This window comes from Lepidochelys kempii, chromosome 13 (assembly GCF_965140265.1).
Source record: "Lepidochelys kempii isolate rLepKem1 chromosome 13, rLepKem1.hap2, whole genome shotgun sequence".
Classification (NCBI taxonomy): domain Eukaryota; kingdom Metazoa; phylum Chordata; order Testudines; family Cheloniidae; genus Lepidochelys; species Lepidochelys kempii.
Genome location: NC_133268.1, coordinates 6152822 through 6175059, shown reverse-complemented (window position 1 = coordinate 6175059; position 22238 = coordinate 6152822). Strand labels below are relative to the sequence as shown.

The following is a 22238-nucleotide window of genomic DNA, read 5'->3' as shown; positions in this document are numbered from 1 at the left end:
TCTTGAGTGACTTTTTTGTGGCACACAACCTGAGGGAATTTCTTATGAGGAGTGAAGTAGTTAGAAGGGTTTGTTAGCTCACAGCTGAAGGTCTGATGATAATCCTGGTTGTCTGGATTGTTTTTCCCTAACTGTTTCTGTGTTTATATGCCTGTACCAAACTGGTACTAAGCTTATCTATGGTTTGGGGAATTTTCACACTGTAAGGGAACCTAGTACCTTAGTATTCCTTTGAGGTTTTTCTCTCCTAATCTTTCTTCAGTTTCCAAGTCCCTTTAGAATCCTATTAATAGCATCTTTAAATTCTCTGCAATTTACCTGTTGAACATGGTGAAGGTAAATAATAGGAGCAAAAACAAAGATGCTAAGTCCCTTGCAGGGGGGCGTGAGAAAATATTGGTTTAGAGGAATCCTGGCCCTTTGCTTGTTTTATACAGCACATCATGCAGCCCCGACTACACCATCAACAGTGTGGCAGGTGCTGGAAAAGCACCCCACAAAATGTTTTGGTTTCAATGACTAGGCATTTTTCACCAAAAAACTCACACTTTTTTGAAAAATTCCTAACCAGCTGTCCCACTCTCATGGGTGTTTTTTTCAAGTCTGATTTTGCAAATGTTCCAGTCCTGAGATAGCAAGTCACCCCATGATGCTAAGCAGGTATCTCTTCCTGGGATCTGGAGCAGGTGACTGACTCTGGAAGGTGTTTGGGAAGCTTAGAACTAACTGAGCTTACCAGCTCTAGATGTGTCAATCTCTGAAGGGAAATTCCACTCTGCCAATGATGCTGGCTTCACCTGTCATCTTCTCCCATGAGTATCTTTGTGGTTTTTCTCATGAAGCCTCTTGTGAATGGAAAATCCTCTCTGACCTAGGCCATAACAAGGCACCTTCAGCAGAGGTGCTTGAAAAGCATGACAATTTTGTAGAAAACCTAAGTTTTTTTTGGTTGAAAATAAAAATTTTGAAAATCTTCTATCGCAAACTTGGAAAATGTTATCCGGCTCTAACCTTCAAATCCCACCCCCAAAATGCACTTGATACTGATGCGAAATTGCAAATTGACAATGGCTAGGGGAGAAGGTTGCTAATATAAATGAATTTAATGTTTTTAACGATCAGGAACCAGCTAAGACAGACAATGTAAATGCATGCTCCTCTTGCTGGCTCTTCTTGCTGCTAGCTTCATCCCTTCCTATTGCTGATGTTAGCTTGTTGCATCTTGTTTAAATTAGACCATCTATGGTTTTGCATCCGATGAAGTGAGCTGTAGCTCATGAAAGCTGATGCTCAAATAAATTAGTTAATCTCTAAGGTGCCACAAGTACTCCTTTTCTTTTTGCGGATACAGACTAACGCGGCTGCTCCTCTGAAACCTATGGTTTTTTGGTTTTCCTGATGCATTTGTGCAACACCAAGCACTCTGAGCCTGATTGGAGCCTTTGAGCGCTACTCCTATATTAAAACAACAATAATAATATTATTATTAGACCCACATTGAAAGGTGGCATGTTCCCACACAGAGGAAATCCTAGTGACTGGGAAATAGGTATCGTGCTCTATGTCCTGTCCATGAATTCCTTCCCTGAGTGAGTAATGGGAGAAAGAATCCACATGCCAGAAGCTCTGTGCTGTCCGAAGGGATGATGTCATATTGGTCCTGTCAGTATCTTGCACCTCACCTCTGCATGGCTGAATGCTTACACCATTAATGGCAGAAATAAACAGATGGAACAACATGGGAGGCAGTCTGCCGTTCAGCAGTTAACCCTTAGTGGCTGAAATCTCACTCATCTGCTGTTGGAGGAGGGATAACACTGCCTAACTTTCATCCACACTTTCCAGCTGTGGATATCAAAGCACATTACCCAGAAGCTCAGTATTGTTGTTTTCACTTTATAGGTGGGGAAACTGAGGTACAGAGGTGACGTGACCTACCCAAGGTAACCCAGCAGGCCTGTAGCAGAACCCAGGTCTCCTGAGTCCTAGTTTAGTGCTCTGTGCACTAAGCCATAAGGATGCAAGTGTTGTTCTTACCCTTGAGTAATTTTCAGAGTCAACACTTGATAAACATGATAAATATATTACTCTCCCTACTGAAACTTAAAGCTACAATCTTCTGTCTGAATCAGAACATTGCAATGGGCTTGATCCAACACCCATTAATGTAAACAGGGGATTTTTTATATTGAAAAGCATTATATAAGAGCCAGGTGCTATTAATTACTTCGCTTTCTTTACTTAATGGACTTTGGATCCGGCTTAATCTTTGCTGAAGTGGAGAAACCCATGTACAATTCAATATTATTCCTCCAGATGGCATTCTCTTTGCCTCTGATCTTCCTAGCAGAGCTATGGGAAAGATTGCTGGCATAATAAATAAGGAGCAATGAAAAAATTAATATTCCTAATTTTAATTCAGGGCCTTTTTTGCAAATCCTGAATTGTTGGCTTTGCATCAGGCATTCATAAAAAGGTGGGCTTTGCATTTTTTGATATGAAGGTTGATCTTTACCTCAACACAATTTCAAAATGGGGATATTTTCCAGGAAAATGTCTATCTAAAATAGAAATGAGAAGCAAGATGCTGAAGCTTTCAGATTTTCAATGGCAAATTGCAATTGTTTCACAAAAGCTGAGTGCCTTGCAATGAATACAGGGCACTGCAGCGGTGAAAGTTAACTACCATATGTTGCGACTTGCATGTCTTTCCATTGCAGCATTTTACGGTTCCTGGATTAAAAGTGTAGGAAATTCTGGCTGACCTACCATTTTTCCCTTTTAACTAATGAGGAGCTGACGCAATTGGTGGGAAATAGAAATTTGCCAGAGACCACTTCGTAACTATCCATCATCTTGTACTAAATCGAAATTTCGCTGTAGAGTGAATGGTAGAACAAGGGTATACAACCTGTCTACGCCAAAAGTAATAAGACTGAACAGTGTGGCTGTAGAATGGCAGATGCTGATTATATGTTGGACTACGTGAAACAAGGCCAATAGAATAAACTTTAAACATAGAAACCATGAGACATGGGGGCTGGTGTTCCATCACTTGACTTCGTTTTGCCCTGGTGTAAATCCATTGACTTCAATGGAGTTGGACCTGATTCACAGCCTGTTGAAGTTGATGGGAATGCTTCCACTGACCTTAGTGAGCTTTGGAAGGGGTTCTTTGTCCGGTGTAAGAAAGGAGAATCAGACTCTTGGTTCATAAACAGTGCTCTCACTTACAGTACTGTAGATTCAGATCCACTCTTTAGAACACCAAATAGAATTTCCCCCTTGGTGGAACAGTTTGTCCAGGGATACCTCAGGTTCTTGCAAAGCTCTTAATGGTATGTGAAGGAGCAATGAGCCAAGGCCATTATGTCTCATGACTGTGGCAACAGAAGAAGGACTTGTCACTTCCTGATGAGAGCAGTGGAAATGGACTGGGTAAATAACCAACCAAATGTTTCCATAAGAGAAAAATCCCTCTTTTCTGCATGAAGATGAATTCCTCTTTTGTTAGAGAAGGGCCTGAACTAGGAAACCCAGATCCATATTTTGAACCCCTGTCCCAAATTCCAGGGCTGTCTGGCTTTAGGGTATTGGCATTATAAGGAGGGGACCAGTCAGAAAATTCAGGTCTGGATTCATATTACACATCAAGTTTGGATCTGCTGGTTTGGCTCAGACCTTTCACTTCAGATGGTCCAGTTTAGGGTTCAGATTGACAACTGTTTGCCCAACACGTGAGACCATTATCAAAGTGAATTAAGGACTCGCTCTCAAGATTGGCAGGCCCAATGTTGGCATCTTCCCATCTCTTTAAAATAAAATAAAACAAACAACACCCCTAATCCCATGTATTTTAGCCAGATGCATGTAATGCCTTAAAAGAAAAATTGACTGGTGGTGTGGAGGGCCAGTGTTTGGATCTCCCTTGCTGTTACAGCTGGTGGTAAAAAAGTGTTTTGTTTTTCATGAAAAGTTGAGAGGGAAACTGGAAAAAAAATCATTTTCACTTAAATATCTTGTGGATTTTTTCAGGTTTTCATTGCTCTTTGCCTGAAGCCCTGCAAAATATTGAGGAATTGGAAATTTTGTCAAAAGCCTTTGTGTGTTGGTGGTTTTAATTTTCTTTTACGAAACAAGTTTCAGTGCAAAGTTTAACAGGTTCTACTGGCTAGTTCAGTGCTGAAGAGGGGCTGTGCGGGGTACTGTAAGGGTCCCTGCACAAGCCCTACAGGGTATGGCTGCACGGCAGCTGGGAGCTGGCTCAGAAGCCAGCACCAAAGGCTTAGTGCAGCCTCTGTGGGACCATGGATCTGGGTTTATGCAGATCTAGTGGCTTCCACTCCTGTGCACCTGGCCTAGAGGAGCTGCAGTGGCTATTCCAGCCTATCCAGTAGCAGTGTTATTGGGGCAGCCCAAGAATCAACAAGTTTGTTTGTTTTTCTGTAGGACCTACATAAATGATAATCAGTTTTACTTTAATATTTCTCAGGAATAAAACTGTGGGTTTAAAATGTTTAAAAATAGTTAACTGGGGATGAGATCTGGATTTTACCCCCCAGAGGCCTGTAACATTTTGAAGGCCCTATCCTGCAAGGTGCTGAGTGCCCTTAACTCCCATTGAACAAGGAAAGCAAAGGATCAGGGTCTTAGACAGTGCAAATATATAGCCTAAAGCACTGTAGTTATAATCGTCCTTTGATTGCACTTCATCCTTCCTTGTGTTGCCCAGAGAACCTGACAAGCTCATGATCTCCTGTCACCTTCCCTGTGCAGCCATGCATCATGCTGTTGCCTTTCTACCTAATGAGAGCTTTGGCGAGAGAGAGTGGAAACAAATTGCTTTGAAAACCCACAAAACACCTTCTGAGTGGGGGAAGAAGAGAGGAATCAAAAGAAAGTCCTTGCTGGCACCGGGGCAGAAAGCAATACATAAAGAGATGCTTGCTGTCAGGCATTGATTGTTCAGAAAGCTGAAGGAGCCGGGGTGAGATTGCCTGGCAATGCAGGAAGGCAGATGGAGGAAACCACTCACCGAGCGAGTCCTGCAGTGACATGATTGAAACCGATAGCCTCCCCTGTGAGGACGTGCTTTGCTCTACCTTCGTCATTCATCTTGTGAAGCAGAAGGCATTGCTGAGAGAGGGCTGATTGCAGTGTAGAGGAATTGGGTACCAAGCACTATATGCTAGTGGGATTGCTCCTATCACTCTGCAGCCAGCCTCTTCCATACTGTGGTGGTGTTTTGATGCAGGCGAAACGGGCTGAGTGAAGTTGCCCAACACAGGCCTGGCGAGTGGGAGCGAATAGTCTGTGTGTATCCGTGTTAGCAGGTGTGCAGATTCCCCAGGATGTTCTGAGGCAGGAGCAGCAGGGGGATTCAGCATTTGTGAAATTGTAGGCTGTTTTTATAGCAACTTCTGGCTCTTTGAATTGCTGGTTCCCTACGCCCCCAAAGCACGAAAATTGCTCATTCAGCAGTGGCAGAGTCAGGCAGCCCCCAAAGCCGTTCCCAAAGCTTGAGTTTGTGGAGCAGGCATCTCTGACCTACAAACCATAAAGCACTCAGACCAAGGATCTGCCAACATGAGGGAAAGACTCCCACTGACTGGGTTTCGGATCATATGCCACAGCATGGGTGCAGGGGCTTGCACTGCAGGTCTGTCCATCTGTCTGCATCACGAATGGTGTAGGATTGAAGCCCTGGGTCCACGCAGACCTGGATGTGGATCTGAATTTTGTCACTGTCAATGTTTTAGTTGTACAAGAGTCTCAATCCCGTTCCCGGAGTTTTGCTTTGAGCTTAGGGTTTCAACACGCATTGAAAGCAGGCAACACCTTCAGTTTTGAATCCGAATATTCCTCTTCTTTTCAACCCTGCTCAGGAGACAAGCCAAAACAAAAAACTATCCAAATGCGTCCCTGGTGTAACGTCAGTGAAGTTATGCCAAGAATTAACTTGGCCCTCATCTCTGGACTGCCGGCCCTACAAGCGCAATCAGGTGTGTGATTATAAAGCTGCGTCCCTCCTGCTCCATCATCACAACAATTGCAATGTCATACAATCCGTGCTTTGAAGAGTGTTCACTGAATAATGCTTCTCCGGTGGGCATAAAGTGAGGACTTGTTTCAGTTCTTTACCTCCCCTTATATTGTATTCCAGAGACCTGAGAGAGGCGCTGGGTTATTCTGATGTAGCTGTGTCTTGACTTTTGCTGTGATGATTGGGAATTTTTTTTTAATTTTATTTTCAAAAACCCAGGCAATTCTGAATTCAGAACTGTCAATTTTGCTGATGAGACTTACACTGCAGCAGCCTAGAACTGCGTTACCTCTATTGGCTTCACAGTGCTGAGAAAGGATTAAAAAAAATGTTGTTTAAATCAAGCAGATGTAAAGAAACATGTGGCCAAAGTCTGCTCTGTTAGCTGTGTTGAAACTAGTGATGGTCCTGGAGGCTGAATGGCTCGTCGTAGACGGCATCATTACATTGCCTGTCAGTGAGCCCCTCAGTCCAGTCTTAGGGTGACCACTGCTAGGCGTGAGAGGGGAGCATTCATTCTTCTGCCTATTTATCAACAAGGGAGCCAAATTAGTCCATGTGGTAAGTGTGGTTTTGTTTATGTGGTTAGACATAAAGTGCCTTTTCCTCTCCATATAGGACCAGGACGTCATGCTGTGTCACCGTTCCTTCTTGTTTGCCTGCATAACCTTGGCGAGCCATGTCACAGGACACGTGCATGGTCAAGGTAAGCAGGGGCTCTCTGATCACTTTTAAAATTGGCATTGGATACAGTAATTTAGGGAGTGGCTGTCACCTGAGCTAAGCTAACAAATCTAGTTGGTCCAAGGCCCTGTACTCAACTTCATCACATGTCTCGGTTTGTTTGTAACCTGATACCCTTTGATCTGGTGCAGTGTTCAAAAGTTGTGTGTGTGTTGGGGAGGATTTCAATCTGGGGTTCAATTTTGATCCTTTATACAGAGAGACCCAAAGGATGGAATTTGGAATGGGGGTCAAATCCAATACAAGCCATTTCTGTTTTGGATACCTGGAAGTACTGACCCAGAATCCCAAAATGTAGCCCCAGAAAGACGTCATTTGATATGAGACGCCCCAAATCTGAAAGGCAGACACAGCACTGGGGAGGGCTGAAAGGGAATGTTCTTCCTCTGTCCACACTGGAGAAGGTAACCCGGTCCTAACCCCCTGAAGGACTTTGGTTTTGTATTAAGAACGGGACTAAAACTGGTATAAACCATCAGCAGCCAAAACGCTGACCATGTCCAAATTACATTGGCAGTTTGCAGGGTTTCCTCGTCAGTGCAGAATCCTGTTATTTCAATGCCAGCTAAATTGCTTTTTACAGTGACATCCAGAACCGAGTGTCTGATTATCAGAGCTCTCCCCGGTTTCCTGCAAACAAAGGTCAGCATTAAAATAATGCCAAGGTGGCTTGCTCTGTGGCATCTCACATCTCTCTGTGCTGGGGAGAGAGGGAGGGATACTTCCGTCTCTAAATATAGTCAGTACGTCCCTTATATAAGCACTTAACAAAGGCTCCCACACAGAGACTTCTTATGATTTTGCCTCTTTGACCTTGCACCGCCTCTGGCTATGTAATCACAGCATCTCCTGCCTTCCGGAGACGGGCACTAAATGGCTAAGGGTCTGGATTGTCTGAAGGCACCTGAGTGCCAGATCAATTCAAGTGACATACCCAGGTGTCCCACTTTAGAGTCAGGCTGGTTCCCAAAATGCAGCCATTAATAAAGGACCCTTCATATTTTCAATGCCATTGTGTTGTTTAGGCCTGAGCTGTCGCAGTACCACAAGAACGGTTAGCGGAACTAGTCTGAACACAACTGGGATAATTACACACAGAGCACATGTGTTCCTAATGTGGATTGCCATGCCACCTGGTTGGCTGGCAGTAGTGTTTCCTTAATTCTCTTGGATGACATTGCTATGTGCTGGGCAGATGATCAGGTGGGTAACTGGAGGAGGGTGATACATGTGGTTAGGGGGACTTTTAAAGTACAGTTATGGCCAGAAAAGTGGTTTTAAAACGTTATGGATCCACTTCCTTTGCTGATGAAAATAATCTCTTCTGCTGGTAGCACTGGAGAGCCAATCCAGCAACTGGAGGGAGAGCTGGAGTCTATTCTGGTCTGTAGAATTGCTCATGAATTTCCTGTGGCATAATTATTACTTGGGATTGAGGAATGAGCAGGGAAAAGCTTACGTTGACTTCTAACAGCTGAGGTTGGGTTTGCAGGCCTGGTGGTTACACAAATCCTCTTCTTTATTTTTCCTTGTAAAGCGAAAAGTTTTGAAGAAGAAAACACAGAGAGACAAAGATGAAACCAATTTTCTACCAAACAAGAGTCCAGGGCAAACTAACAGTAAATATGCCTCAGAGAAAACAGGCAATGTTATCAAACATAACAGAAGATTTAAGTTGAGGACTGGGATAATGGCTATACAGCAGATCAAATGGAAGCATGCTAGAGAGACCTATCTAAATAGTCAGAAGAGAGGTCATGAGTTAGCTTCATTGCCTTCATCTTTATTTTGGTCAAATGTCCCTGTCATCTCTGACAGACCCTGTTAATATTTATGCTTCTGAACATTAGCCATAAAAGTTTAGGGAGGCTGATGTCCAAGGCAATGAGTGTGATATCCTAGTAGCTCTTATCAGTGACTGTGAGACATAAACCCAACTATTAGAAAGACCTGCTAAGCCTATGGAATCCTACAGGGATATTCACTGCCCCAGCTCAGTTCTGGTTTTCCTTCTTTCTTTGTGTCAGATCAATAGCAGGGCAGCCTTAGACAGATCACTCCTAACCTAGCATTGGCCAGATCACCTCTGCCCCCATAACGTCCATAACAGCTGGTGGGTTACATTGATGTTAGCTACAGTCCAAGTTCTGGGCCCTGCACAACTGCCAGAGTAAACAAGTTGCATGTAGGAAAATGACACAAGCTAGCTCTACACTGCAGCGGGGTGTAAGCCTCCCAGCCCAGGTAGATAGATCTACGTTATAGGGCTCAAGCTAGCATGCTAAAAATAGCTGCCTTGGACCAGTGGTGTCATGATAAAAAAATAAGTGGGTAAATTAACTCTGTGTGTCCACACAGGGCAACAGCAGGGTGGGTACTCAGGCGTGAAGAGGTGCCCTTAGTTTGAATTGGGTTTAAGCTAGAATGACGTCGGGGGCGAAAACCAGAAGTGCTGTGAAAATGCATTTGTGGCTCTCATTTTCGCCCGCAGAGTGATCACACACCACCAGCATTTGCTTATCACGGGAGAGCAGGGCCGAGTAAACGCTGTATTCCCCAAGTGAGAAGTGAAGGGCATTTACTCGTAACTACGCTATTGGCGTGGATGTTGCGGCTTGGGCTCTCAAGCCAGGGGGCTGGGTGGGCTTGAGATCCCGAGCTGCAGCTCACATCGTGATGTCTCCTCTGCTGTCTTTAGCAAGCTAGGTCAAGCCCTGTTAGCATGAGTCTGGTTACCCAGGCTCACGTCCAGTCGCAGTGTAGACACACCCGCCAGTGCTAGTCCATTGCGGGGTCTAAGCAGGAATATTTTGGGGGGCCCCGCACAAAACACATACCCATTAATAGGGTGCCCCCTTGAGCTGCTCGGGGCCCGAAGCAATTGCTTAGTCTGCTTGTGCCTAGAGTCAGCTCTGATACCCACAGGGGTCTGTTATGAAGTCACCTTCTAGGGATTTAGGTGGCAGTGGGATTAGACCAGTGGATCTAAGTAGTTGCATCCCACCCTTGAACCTGTCCTCCAGTCCCCTCTCCACAAGGCTGTGGGAGACTGCTGTGAACTGTGCTCTGTGACATGCAGGGAGCGTGAAGGTCTCCTGTGTAGCCTCTTTGCACCTTGCCCCTTTCAGCAGCAGGTCCATGCTGGTTCTGCTGTGTTCAGAACCTTCTGGGTAAGTGGTTAGTTCTTGGGTTTCTTGGAAGGTGGCAGTCTGTCTGGATTTGAAAGGACATATATCCATGCTGTGTATCTGACAATCCTCCAAAGCTTCCGTTTAGACCCTGGCTGTAACTCCATGTCGATTGGACAGCAAGGTTACGATATCAAAGAGTGCGTGTAGAACCCAGAGCGGACAGACAGTGGGGCTTTCAGGGAGCTGGAACTCATTTGCATCCAGAATATAACAGCTCTTTAGAGAGTCTTGTCCTTCTCATATTCATCTGCGGTCATTCTGGCCTTTTTAACTTTTGGGATCCTAGCATTAGGGCTGAAAAGCGGGATGGCACGTGTCCATCAGAAGACAGCTCCCTGTTTCATCACGCTATGAATCCATCATTGTTCCATTCTCTTTCCCCATTTCTGCTTAGACTTGACTCTGGGTCTAGTCCTTCCAAAACTCTCTGCCCCTGCTCTTTAAAAGACAGGGTGCGGGGGAAGGAAAAAAGACTTTTCATTTCCTCCGTTTTGTTTTTGCCTGGGTCGTATGTGAATCTGAGCCTTGTTTTCCTAAAATAGTTGTCTGCTAGCTGAGATGTTTTCAGGAAGTGTCTGAATTCAAAGGTTAAGGTGCAGATGTTGGGCTGAAACAAGTAGGCCCTCATTGCCTAAACCATTGCTAGCTGCTGCTTTGTGTCTTGGGTTGTGACTACCCAGTAAAAGCTGGCAGAAGGCATTTGAGTGGAAGACCTGTTCGATCCAAGTGGGCACTCAGGATAGTGCCATTCAATGGGAGGCTTTTCCCTACAAGCACAGTTGGTCAGTTCTGAACATTGAACCTCTGGGTGTTCATAAGTTTACTATCATTAAATCACAAAGTAGGGGAGGGGAAAAGGGTTTCTAAATGGTTTCTAAGGAATAGTCAAACTCCTCGACTTTGATGGTTTGTCCAGGCTGTGTTTGCCTCCTCAAGAATGTTGTTCATTGTTGACATTTTATCTTTTAGGGCCTACATTTTTTAGGGGGGGTCTCTCTGTCTTTGCACATTTTGCAAATGCAGATGTGTATCTGTATTTGCAAAAAAGTGAATGGTCACGGCAACCGCTACTTCTATGCACAATGCAGTATTTGTGCATTCACTTACCAGTTTTACATGTGCAAATGCTGCTTTTTAAATTGTGCATCTGCAACTGCACTCCTAATTTTTCCATGAAGTTACGACAGTTGCATGTGCAACTCTGGTAGTCATTGGCCATTTGCATTCTTAGTTACCAGTTTGCCTTGCAATCATGGTGATTACAAATGAAATGAGCAATTCTTTCCACATTTTTCTGCACATTTTTGAAAATGCAGTCGGAGGACACGCTCCCATGTTGAATTTCATGGGTGCAATTAGGGAAACCTACTGAAAAGGTTGCTTTTAATTTGCATGTTATATTCAGGTGGAGGGACCATAAATCTGCCTGGTTTACACTGTACATCCAATCAAGTAGAGGTATTTTGTAGCTATATTTCAGCTAAGAGTCATCATCATTTAAAAAAAGAAAAGGAGGACTTGTGGCACCTTAGAGACTAACCAATTTATTTGAGCATAAGCTTTCGTGATCAACCGATGAAGTGAGCTGTAGCTCACGAAAGCTTATACTCAAATAAATTGGTTAGTCTCTAAGGTGCCACAAGTACTCCTTTTCTTTTTGCGAATACAGACTAACACGGCTGCTACTCTGAAACCTGTCATCATTTAAAAGAGTAACATGAGTTTAGGGATCTACTTGGAAGCTAGGGAATCTCTCTGAAATGGAGATTTGAAGGGAACGGGTGTCAGGAATCAGGGCCTGCATCAGAGCCAGGCTGTGGCAACCTAACGAGCACAGCCGCGCTGTAATAGGCTGCCTGATTGGCTATGCCACCTGATTGGTGGGAAGAGTCAGCAGACCAGCTCTTAAGCTCAGCAGCAGCATGCAGCAGTTGAGTGGCTGCTCAAAGCATTTGTCTGTGGCTGACGCGGCTCCGGCACCTCCTTGTTCCTGTCTGGAACCCAGCCCCATCCCTGCCTGGCCACACTCCGGGTAACCTGGTTCTGACTCTCGGCTCTGATTCTTGGCCTCTGATTTGGCTGTGACCAGTGGGTCTGGCTCCGGGCTCCACTCCTGGCTACCGACTCCCGTTATAACCAGTAGGCCTGACTCCTGTTCCAACCACTAGGCATGACTGCCCATGTCCCAGTCACAAGACTGTGGGCATGTGCCCAACACATTATAAGTCTTGCTTCTTTCTCCTTGCTTGCAGTTAATTTTCTTCTGCAGTTGCTGATTGTTCGCTGCCTCCCTGCAGCAGCAGGAGGTGTTGGGGCTGGTACAAGCGGGAGCCTGCTGCCTTCAGAATTATAGTCCTGTCAGGGGTTGTTACTTGCCCTTGATCAGGTTGTGTATTTTTTAACATCTGGCCTCGGAACTGTCTGGGAAACTCTCTCTGCAGAATTGTGGAACGCAGACTCTCTGGGACTGTTGTACTCCTTGGCAGCTCACGTCTTACGGGTGTGTCATTTGATACCTTTCGCCTTGTTGATGTCATCCTGTTTGATGCAGTCCTAATTCCGAGATGTTTGGTGGTACACTATGGGGAAGCCTGCACCTTGAGCCAGGGGTGTAATTCGCAGCTCGAGGAGACACACCCACGCTAGCTCTGATCCAGCTAGCTGCCTTGAGTAGAATCCCATCCGAGACGCTAGGTGCGTGCTCGGGGCCGTTAGCCCTGCCCGCCACCCTGGTTATGCTCCTTGCTCACAGTGTAGATGTTACAAAAGCCCTGGATCCACTTCGTTGCCTGTATGATCTAGCAGGTGCTGAGATGGCCACACAACTATCCTTGCCCTCCTTGTCACGTGCACTGCTCATCTTATCGGTAACAATTAATGGAGGGAGTCTTACTCAGTAAATTGCTCGTTATGGTAAACTCCTTAACGTCATGGCTGGTCTGAGCCGTGGCAACAGACGGGTTCTCCATTAGATGAGAGGAAGGAAAACTAGCTACGTGGAACCTGCTTCTCCAGAATTATGGGGACTGACGGATCCATCTGAAAAGCAGACAGGTGGCCAGAATGCTTGGACTGTGTACTGCTTGCCACAGCTAGGGGCCTCTGGACCTAAGACAAGTGATGTTTCTGCTTTTCCCCCAGGGCCAAACCGGTTGAAACTAACCGTCCTCTCGGAAGACCGGCTACAGATGAAATGGAAAGAAACAGAAGGGACCATCAGCGGGTACAAGGTTCAAGTGAAGCCCATGGCAGGTATGTCCTGCTGGGATCTGGATTTGACTCTGCAAAGGATACGGGTTTCAGGAGCCGGCTGAGCCCAGCTTCCAGCGGGCGCACGTCTAGGGGCGGGGGGGTGGGGATGTGGGTTTGATGGTCAATAAGCTCATTGTGAGCACTGCCTCCTGTGCGGCTGAGTGGGGGGAGGCTGCTGCTGCTTTCTGTGGTGGTCTGAATAATCTTCAGTCTCTAGTGACCCTAGAACCTCCTTGTCCCCTTCACAACCTCCTCCCGGGGCTGCTGAAGCAGCAGCGTCTCTGGTTGGGATTTTCAAAGCAACCGAAAGGAACCCGGCACCCAATTTCCACTCAAAACTCAGGAAAGTTAAGCTCCTAACTCCCTTAGGCACCACTGGGAATCTAGTATTTTAAGGGTACTGCTTTTTCACCAGGGTCTTGAAAGCTCTATGGGGTATCTGTGTTTTATCTTGTGCTTCCAGGTGGGGGAACGTCTGACCTACTTTCTGTCCATATTTACAGCCTGTGCATTTCGTCAGGGGTTTAGAGCATCGTTTGCACACAGTCTCTTGGCTTGTCCACGCACTCTAATTTCCTGGAATGCTTTGTGTTTCTAGGTAGTCATGTCAAAGCAATGGGGGAGCAGCTCTTTACCAGTGTCCTGCATGCTAATTCCGGTTCTTGAGGTCTTGAATCAGCTTCTGCATATAAATACAGTCCCTGAGTGACTGGCAAGATTTAGTGTCCTGTGCCAGAAGATCCCCAGAACCCCTTGAAATTACAGCACAAACATATGTCACATACTGATTTTGTCATCCCTGGAAAGGGGAGGGGCCCACTTTGACACTACCTTGTCTGCTGACAATGCCATGTATGGTGCCTTACATTTTTGTATTATTCTGATGTGCAGGACACCTCTCTCTGCAGCCCTGAAGGTTTTACAGGCATTCAATCCACTAAAATAATGGTAAAATCTCACACAAGGGCGCACACAGCTCAAATTCAGACTTCTAACTCCCTCCTCCAACAGAAAAAATCCATCTAATTCTGCTGCCCCTTTTGGTAGGGGTTTTGCGGGGGACGAGGGGGATTTTGTAGAATTCCCAGGCTCCAGGAGACCAAGCTGGGGAGCAGATTCCAGAGCTGAGGACCCTTCTTGGGCAACATCCATTCATCTACTGCTCTCTTACTCCAAGGGATTTTATTCAAGCACTTCTGCTGATCACAGTGGTGTGGTGCTGTCACTGAAGGACCTTGCAGCGAGGCAGAGGAGGGTAGCTATCAGTGAGGAATGCATGCATGCTCACCTGTTGTTGGATGGGCTTTCACCAACCCTGCTTCTAACTCTGGAAGCGCCTGTTTGCTCAGCTGGAATTGAATGTTTATCGCTTCCCCATCCCCAGTTACAACCAGGGCGGCAGTGTGCACTGGGGATTGTCAGAATTCCAGTGATCTAGGAAATTCCCTTCTCACAGACGTTCATTGCTATATGCCTAAGGCTTTCCCTAGCGCTCAGATTTAGAGAGTAATTTCTGGACCTTAAAGAAGACATCAGTTCAAAAGCTTAAGGGTCAGAAACCCGTCAGTCATAGTAGTTTCAGACGTGTGGACCTGTCAACTCAGTCAGTCACAGACTAGCAGTCCAGGGAGCAGTCGTCTCTTTCTCTTTCTCTCAATGTCCCCTTCCTCTTGGTTTTGTGTCTACCACCTCCACTCAATCAGCCTCACCAGAGATGCCTCATTATAGTTCAAACGAGCATGGGTTTGTGTCGCAGCCAGGATACTCCTTCCTTTCTTCCCCTACGTTTATTTGAATTGCCATATGAGATCTTTCCAGGAGCTTCAGACCTTTCATTCCCTATCGGGCAGGGGTCAGATGCTGCTGTGATCATGGATGGTAAATGAGACCTTACTCCAGGGCCACAATGGGAGAATGATGGGCACAGGCAACCCTGTCAAGCTAATCAGTGGCGCCAAGCAGACTTTCTGCTCACAGAAAACATGTGACCACTCCCCTCCCACCCCTCAGCTCCTCTCTCCCCCTTACATGCATTTGGCTGCGGCTTTGGACAGTTAATCCGTAGACGCTGTCCCCTCTGTTCTGCTGCTTCGTGCCATGTTGGTTCAGTAGGGGCATGTCCACAGGAAGGTGGCAGCTGCCCAGATGCAAAGGCCCAGCTGAGATATCGTACGTCGCTAGCTGGCGGAGGCAATGTTCCTCCAGCGGTTCCAACCGAGGGATATTACAGCGGCGGGACGGAGTTCTACAGCACGGCAAGTTGTATTGTTTTGAGTGGCAAATTCCTGCAGCAAGGGGAGGAAGGACTGGGCCGGCGACCTAACCCCAGGGAAATGCCGCCTCAGATAAAAGCCCTCAGCAATGTCACTGCTCAGCTCCCCACAGCAACTCCTGTCTTAGACTGATGGGTTGTGGCCACCTCAGCCTTCGGTCACCCGTGAAGCTGCTCTGGGCAACCAGCGTTTCTACGTGCCGCCGCCAATCAGCTGACAGCTTCAGTAGCAAGAGCTGGCTGCCAGGCATATGATGGTAATAGAGATGCCGTGGACTGTTTGATTTGTCAGTGCCCGGTGCCCTCCCCTTTTTACTCAACTTCTCTGTCTCTCCATCCATTCATCCATCCCTGGACAGCAGTGTCACAAGCTAGCACAGCAGCAAGCCAGGAAGATTTTCCCACTGACTCTTTTCCATTATGTTTGATGGTTTGAAATTAAGCAAAACATTTTCCTCCATCCCTACCAAGTTCCAATGGCATCTGTGCTTGTGTAGCAGCTAAGCATGTGTTGGGGGTTTTGTGAGATCTGATCACAGGCTCTGTGAAACCTAGGCTAGTCCTGCAGACAGAAGGCGTCACTTCCAGAAATGGCCTCTGTCTGGATAGAGCAACTGAATCAGCCAGAGAGAAATGGGGTTTGCTCAGATAGCTGGGGGTGAAAGTGACAGAGAGAGAGGAGGGATGATCCACTGGTTAGGGTGCCACCAATTGGTTCGGAAGATCTAGGTTCAGTTCCCTGCTTTGCCACAGACTTCTTGTGCTACCGTGGGCATGTCACTTAAGTATAAACTTTCAAACGTGGCACTTAGTTTTGAGTGACCAAATTTTAGACTTAATGGTTCTGATTTCCAGAGGTGCCAGACACCAACGGCTCCCAAGGAAACCAAGGACAGGGGTGGGTGCTCAGCAGAGATGGGCAGGAAATGGTTTTCTTGTACCAGGAAATTTTTTTTCTTTTTTTTCTTTTCCCAAAATATTCTCCCATCATGAATCAGGAAGAACAATTGAAATCTCAAATTTTCATGAACTAAAATAAAATAAATCAGTATGGATCAATTGATACGTTTTGCTTAGACAATTCTGAAAGATTTTGTTTCAATTTGCGCTATTTTTTTATTAAATCCAATTTCAAAACAAAAACTCACTTCCAACAAGGACACCAGAATTTTTTGTTGAGAAAATATCAAACCAGGAAGTTCTAACAAGTTTTGAAATGTTTCAACTTTTTGGGGTAGAGAAATGGATCAAAACCGACCCTTTCCCACAAGCAGTTTTGGTTTCAACAAACTAATATATATTTTTTGGATGGGAAATCAGCTAACTGAAAAATTCCTGACCTGCTGTGGTGCTCAACACCTCTGAAGAGCCCCCTCCCCCCCCCAAAAAAACCAAAAAGTGTACAAAACTGGACACTCAAAATTAGAAGTCAGTTTTGCACATTTGGGCCTAACCTCTCTGGGCCTCGTTCCCGGAGCTATAAAATAGAGATAAGAGCACTGCTCAACCTGCCGGGGGCATTGCAAGGATGTATGTATACACTAAAAGTGAGAGGTGCTCATACACTCCAGTAAAGGGGGCTGTGTAAGTACCTTGGATTGGGAGATGGGTGCTGCCTGGCCTACATTCCATTAGACTGAAGGAATTTGCGAGAGCTGAGCTGGCCTGTGTCCTGCAGTTGAGACCCCGGTCACGGCTCAGAAGGCTCCCACATTCTGCATCAAGCCTGTTTTCAAAGGTGTCTGTTTTGTGCCTTTCCCCTTGCAAACCCCATTCCAGGTGACCTGGAACAGGAAGTCATGCTGAAAACCAAAACGCCTAAGGCAACAGTGGGAGGGCTAAGCCCCACGAAGGAATACACCCTGCAAATCTACGTGCTCAATGGCTCCCAAGAAGCCCTGTTTGCTAAAAGGAAATTTGTGAGTAAGTATGATGCGCGGTATGTGCTGTCCCTGTTGGCGAGGCTTACGGTGCCCGGACAGGTGGGTTTCCTCTGAGTTAATCCTCTCAGGGTAGGTCTGTGCTGCAGTCACAGGATGTGACTGCACCTTGCAGATGCACCCGAGCTAGCTTTCATGGAGCAAGGAAGTTGCAGCCTCTCATATTTCAGTGGGGGTTGAACAAGCCCTCCCGGAGCACTGGGTAATTACATGCGGGACTAGCCCATATTGAAGCATGTGGTCCTGCAGCTTCCCTGTCCCTGACCAGAGCTAGCTCAGGTGTGTCTCCTCCAGCGGCAGTCACACCCTGTGCTGGCAGTGTCGACATGCCATGAGTGGGGTTGGACATAGACGTGGCATTGCGAACTGTCTTTCTGCGGTGATCGTGGTGGTAGAGAGCACAGGGAGAGCCTGAGAGCTGCAGTTCGTGGGGCCGATCTCAGTGGCACCAGGTTTACGCCGACTCCCTTTACTTCTCCACTTTCTCCTTTGCTGCTGCGGCTGCTCGTGCAGTTCAGGAGCTGAAAAACATCTCGCAGGCTAGAAATACCCGAAGGAACACAGCGACCTCCCCAGGAAAGAGCATCACCCCTTTGAGAAATACAGCAACCGAGCACATTCCAGTGGCTAAGACAACGTCACCGGCTCCGAGTGAAGCCTCAACACAGACAGGTATTTGCAGGGTCAGTGCACAGGCCAACAACCAGAGAAAGCCAGGAGGAGGCAAGGTGGCAGATGGGGGAAGGAAGGGGAATGGGGCAGGGACCATCTTACAGTTCTGTGTTTGTACAGCTCCTAGCACAATGGAGCCCTGGTCTGTGGCTGGAGGTCCTAGATGCTACCACAATCCAAATAGTAAATGATAATCTGGCCCTCAGAAGGGAATATTTCCCAGCAACATTCCTAGAGGATGCCTATCAGTTCTGGGTCAGGAACAGGACTCCTCATCTGAGAATCCAGGAGGACTCCTAAGGGTCCTGTGGAAGTGTAAGGATGAGACCTCTCCTCACGTCACCTCTGGGTTCTCCCTCTGAGAATGCAGAGCCCTGTTTTTCCTGAGCCTTTGATCATTTAAAAACCACCCTGACAATGGGCCAAATTCAGCCCTGCAGTAAATCTTACTTCAGGTACACAGTAGTCGGCATACTGCATATGCTTCCCCTCCAGTTAGACAAAGCCTGTCCGTGCACACTGGGGCTTGCAGGAATTCAAATCCAAGGGATGCATTCAAATCTGATAACTGAGCACCAGCCCCTTTAAAAAAAATCCATGGCTGGTTATATGTAGACATCACAGCCCTAGTTCATAACACTTGGCATGGCCATATAGGAGTCCATGATCTACTGCGGTGACCGAATTTAAGACTTTTGTTTCCAAAAACCTAGGTCCCTACCTCTTCACCGAGAAGAGAAGCTCCATTAGCAACAGCAGGGTTAGGGCTTATAGCCTCTGTGATCCAGCCACTGGGGGTCTGACACAGTCAAACACTCTTGTGCCAGTCTGCCATTCCATCCAGTAGAACTCAGTGGTGAGATACACACACTTAGCCAGTGTGTTCCAGCACATTCGGCTTGTTCCTCTGAATGGGATGTGTGTGAGATGTGCTGAGGGGAATGGGCTGTTTCTTTTTGTGATGCTGTGGAGTACAGCAAAAGACAGACCTGAAAAGAGAAGACAGAAGGCAGCAGTATCCAAGGACTCAAGTGAAACCCTCGGAAGGAAACCAAACGCCAAGTTCAGTGTGACAGAAACACCAACAACGCTGAAAACAACTCTGCGCAGTCCCACAAAATCTGAGCGAGGAGATCTAGGCCAAGAAAAACACACAAAGGGAACTATAAAGAGAGGTGAGTCTTGTTTCTAACACAACTTCTACCTCTCCAGAATGCACCCAGGAAAGTTATTCAGCTTAAAAATATTGACCATCCTACCCAAAGAGTGGCAATTGCCTCTGAACAATCCAAGCAAAGGGAGAAGGGTATTCCCAGTAGACTTAGGTATTTTTATGGCATCTCCAAGAAGAAGCCTCCTTCGTTCCTTCCTTCCCACAATCTGCACTCTAGCTGGTTGAATACAAACCCACTAGCTCACACACATTCATGAATCTTGTCAAGAATAAGGGTGTTTGTTCAGTTTGCTATTATGTGTGGGGTCACGATTTGGAGAACTGCCAAGTATTGATGGAAATGCTCGCAGCTCTGCAAAGTGTCACAGACCTTAGGGCAAAAATTCCTACTGGGAAGTGCATTGACTCATTAACTGCTCTTCTCCATTCATTATTCTCTCGTGTAGAAGTTTCAGGCATCCACTCAAGAAGTAAGAACAACACTGTGTGACTTAGCTGACTTAGCAAATAATGAATTGTTAACAGTCAAAGTGAAAAGCCCATAGACTGAAAGATTTTCATCCAGATTATTCAGCAGATCTGTCTTTCCTTCTTATGATGGAGAGGAAGGATGCTCCAGTGCTTAGGACACTAGACAGGGACTTGGAGGACCTGGCTTGAAGTCTCTGCTCTTCCACAGGCTTCCTGTAGGGTCTTGGACAAGTTCAGTTTCTCTATAAAATGGGGATAATACCCCTGTGAGGTGGGACAGTGCTGTTGTGAGGATTAATGCACTAAAGGTTGTGAGGCACTTGGATACCATAGCAGTAGGGCCCATATAAGTACCTTCGAGATAGATAACAGTTCCTATGATTGCAGCCTGGTAGCAGAGACTTGGGAATAACTAATATATTCACAGATATCTGGATCATATGCAAAGGATTTTCAAACAGGAGGGTGGGGAATGGCTAGTTTTACAAGAAGTGGCACCAACAGTGCACAGTGTGTCCAGCAGCAAACTCTAGTTTCCTCCCGTCCTTTTCTCCCGTCTCCTGGGGCCTTGTCTTCATTAGGACAAAAGGTGTATTCTTAACTTGAGGTAAAATCCTAGTGAATGCAGGCTGCTTGTTTTCACAGGAGTTATCAGGTCGAGTTAAAGGCTCCTTTTAGTCTTTGATTTCACCTGCTAACTCATGTGAAAAGTACAAAGCCTGGTCTTCACAAGGGTTTCACCATGTGTTGGTTAGCTCGGCTTAAGAACACACCTTTCGTCCTAATGGAGACGCAACCTAAGTGACACTGGATGTTGCTCCCTCAGTCTCATGAATGGGGAATGACAATTGAGTGGCCAGGTCTGGGAGCACATGGGGAGGAATCAACCCAGGGGATCGCCCATGGCAATCAGATTGCCCTGCGTGCCTGAGTCTGGTCCGCAGAGACCAGTGGAATCCCTGGCTGCCACATGGTAATTCTGTGAGATGCGGCAGGTATGCATTCTGCTGCTCTGCAGCCTGTTCTCTCTTGCCTGATACCCTCTGGTGTTCACCCCCAAAAAGTAAAACCTCCACCTGAAAAAATCAGAGGAAAGGTGCAGCTTATCAGTGACGTGCCTTATCTTATCCCCCGCTACCTGCAGGCATGGGCTAGGGAGGGTGGTGTACAGATATATGGTGCCAACAGTTTAGGAAGAGATTAGATTTAATATAGAGAAAGCTTCTGAATAATTATAGCCCGTAGGGGATCTCCTGCTGGAATGGAACTAAATAATCACCTGAGATTCCATAAATTAGGTGATATAAAGGAAAGAGCTGGATTAGAGCTGAATGTAATTGAGCTGACAGTTTACATAGAGCGGTGCTTAGGCGAGACACATTTCCTTAAAGGTTTAGCTTCTTTACCTCAAGAACATACCCCTTCACTCCTCTACACCTGTGTGCTGATGCTGTAAGCAAGCTTGTACTCAGCCAAGTGGCCAGGCAAAGGTGATGCCTTGTTGTGGATCTCTCTCTCCAAGGAAGCAAGAAAATTGGTTGTGATTCTGGCCTTGGCACATCGTTTTATCTCTTTGTGCCTCATTTTGCCAACCTGTGAAATGGAAATAATACTTGTTAAGCTCTTTGACATCAAATCATTACTGAGGCACAAATGATTGTGTCTTAGAGTTGGACCTGCTTGGTTGATTATTTAATGGCAAAACCCAGGTAAGAGGGAGAGAGTGGGATTCTATTCTGCCTTGCTGATCAATCATCTACTTTATAATGGCAGATTGCTGTACATTGTCTGCAGTCTTATACAGAAAGCATAAGCTTGATTGTCCAGACATAAGCTGAGTTTGCAGCAGTGTTAGATAGTACTATCACGGACTAATGCTCTAAACTAGTCACTGCAGTTTATGGGGATCACAGATTATTAGTCCATCTAACCACCAAATGGGGTCTATTGGCTCCTGATTCTAATGAAGTTATGAAAGTTTCAGCTTTGGCGTTTCACAAACTTGATTCTTGCCCTTAAAGCCAAAGGGATGTGTTTTGATTCGTGGTGCTGGGGATCTCTCGTCACAGCTCCTGCATCCTCCGACTGATCTCAATCACTTTGTCCCCTAGGTCCTCAGTTTCAGTGTGACACATCTGCCACAACTGATATTGTCCTGCTGGTGGATGGGTCTTGGAGTATTGGACGCAGCAACTTCAAGCTTGTCAGGGAGTTCCTGAGCACCTTGGTTTCACCTTTCAATATTGCCCGGGATAAGATAAGGATAGGTAAGAGAGCTTCTTGTCTCCATGCTTCCAGCTACAGAATCAGCATAAAACCCTGCACATCTCCTCTCCTGGGAATGTCTCCTACACCTGGAGAGGATGTGCTTAGTGACTATTCTATGAGCCTAAATAATCTGCTAATGGCTCTGTTTTATACAAAGCTGAACAAATGCATTTTTAAGCAGAGGAGCTAGAAGGTTAATAAACGTAGCCCT

General features: G+C 46.2%; 1 protein-coding gene across 12 annotated transcripts in view; it reads left to right on the top strand.

Annotated features, from left to right (window-relative positions):
* Nucleotides 1–22238, top strand: part of COL20A1 (collagen type XX alpha 1 chain) — a 95666-nt gene that overhangs the window by 491 nt on the left and 72937 nt on the right. For 10 of the 12 annotated variants that reach the window (XM_073309068.1, XM_073309067.1, XM_073309061.1 and 7 more), the window contains exons 2-7: nucleotides 6662–6749; nucleotides 13120–13230; nucleotides 17282–17425; nucleotides 17956–18114; nucleotides 19092–19289; nucleotides 21871–22026. In XM_073309068.1, the coding sequence (XP_073165169.1) occupies nucleotides 6674–6749; nucleotides 13120–13230; nucleotides 17282–17425; nucleotides 17956–18114; nucleotides 19092–19289; nucleotides 21871–22026 (844 nt within the window). In that variant the 5' untranslated portion in view covers nucleotides 6662–6673. Of the gene's footprint in view, nucleotides 1–5885; nucleotides 6003–6044; nucleotides 6117–6661; nucleotides 6750–13119; nucleotides 13231–17281; nucleotides 17426–17955; nucleotides 18115–19091; nucleotides 19290–21870; nucleotides 22027–22238 lie in introns of those variants that run through there. The other 2 variants (XM_073309059.1, XM_073309060.1) reach the window with 2 other exon arrangements.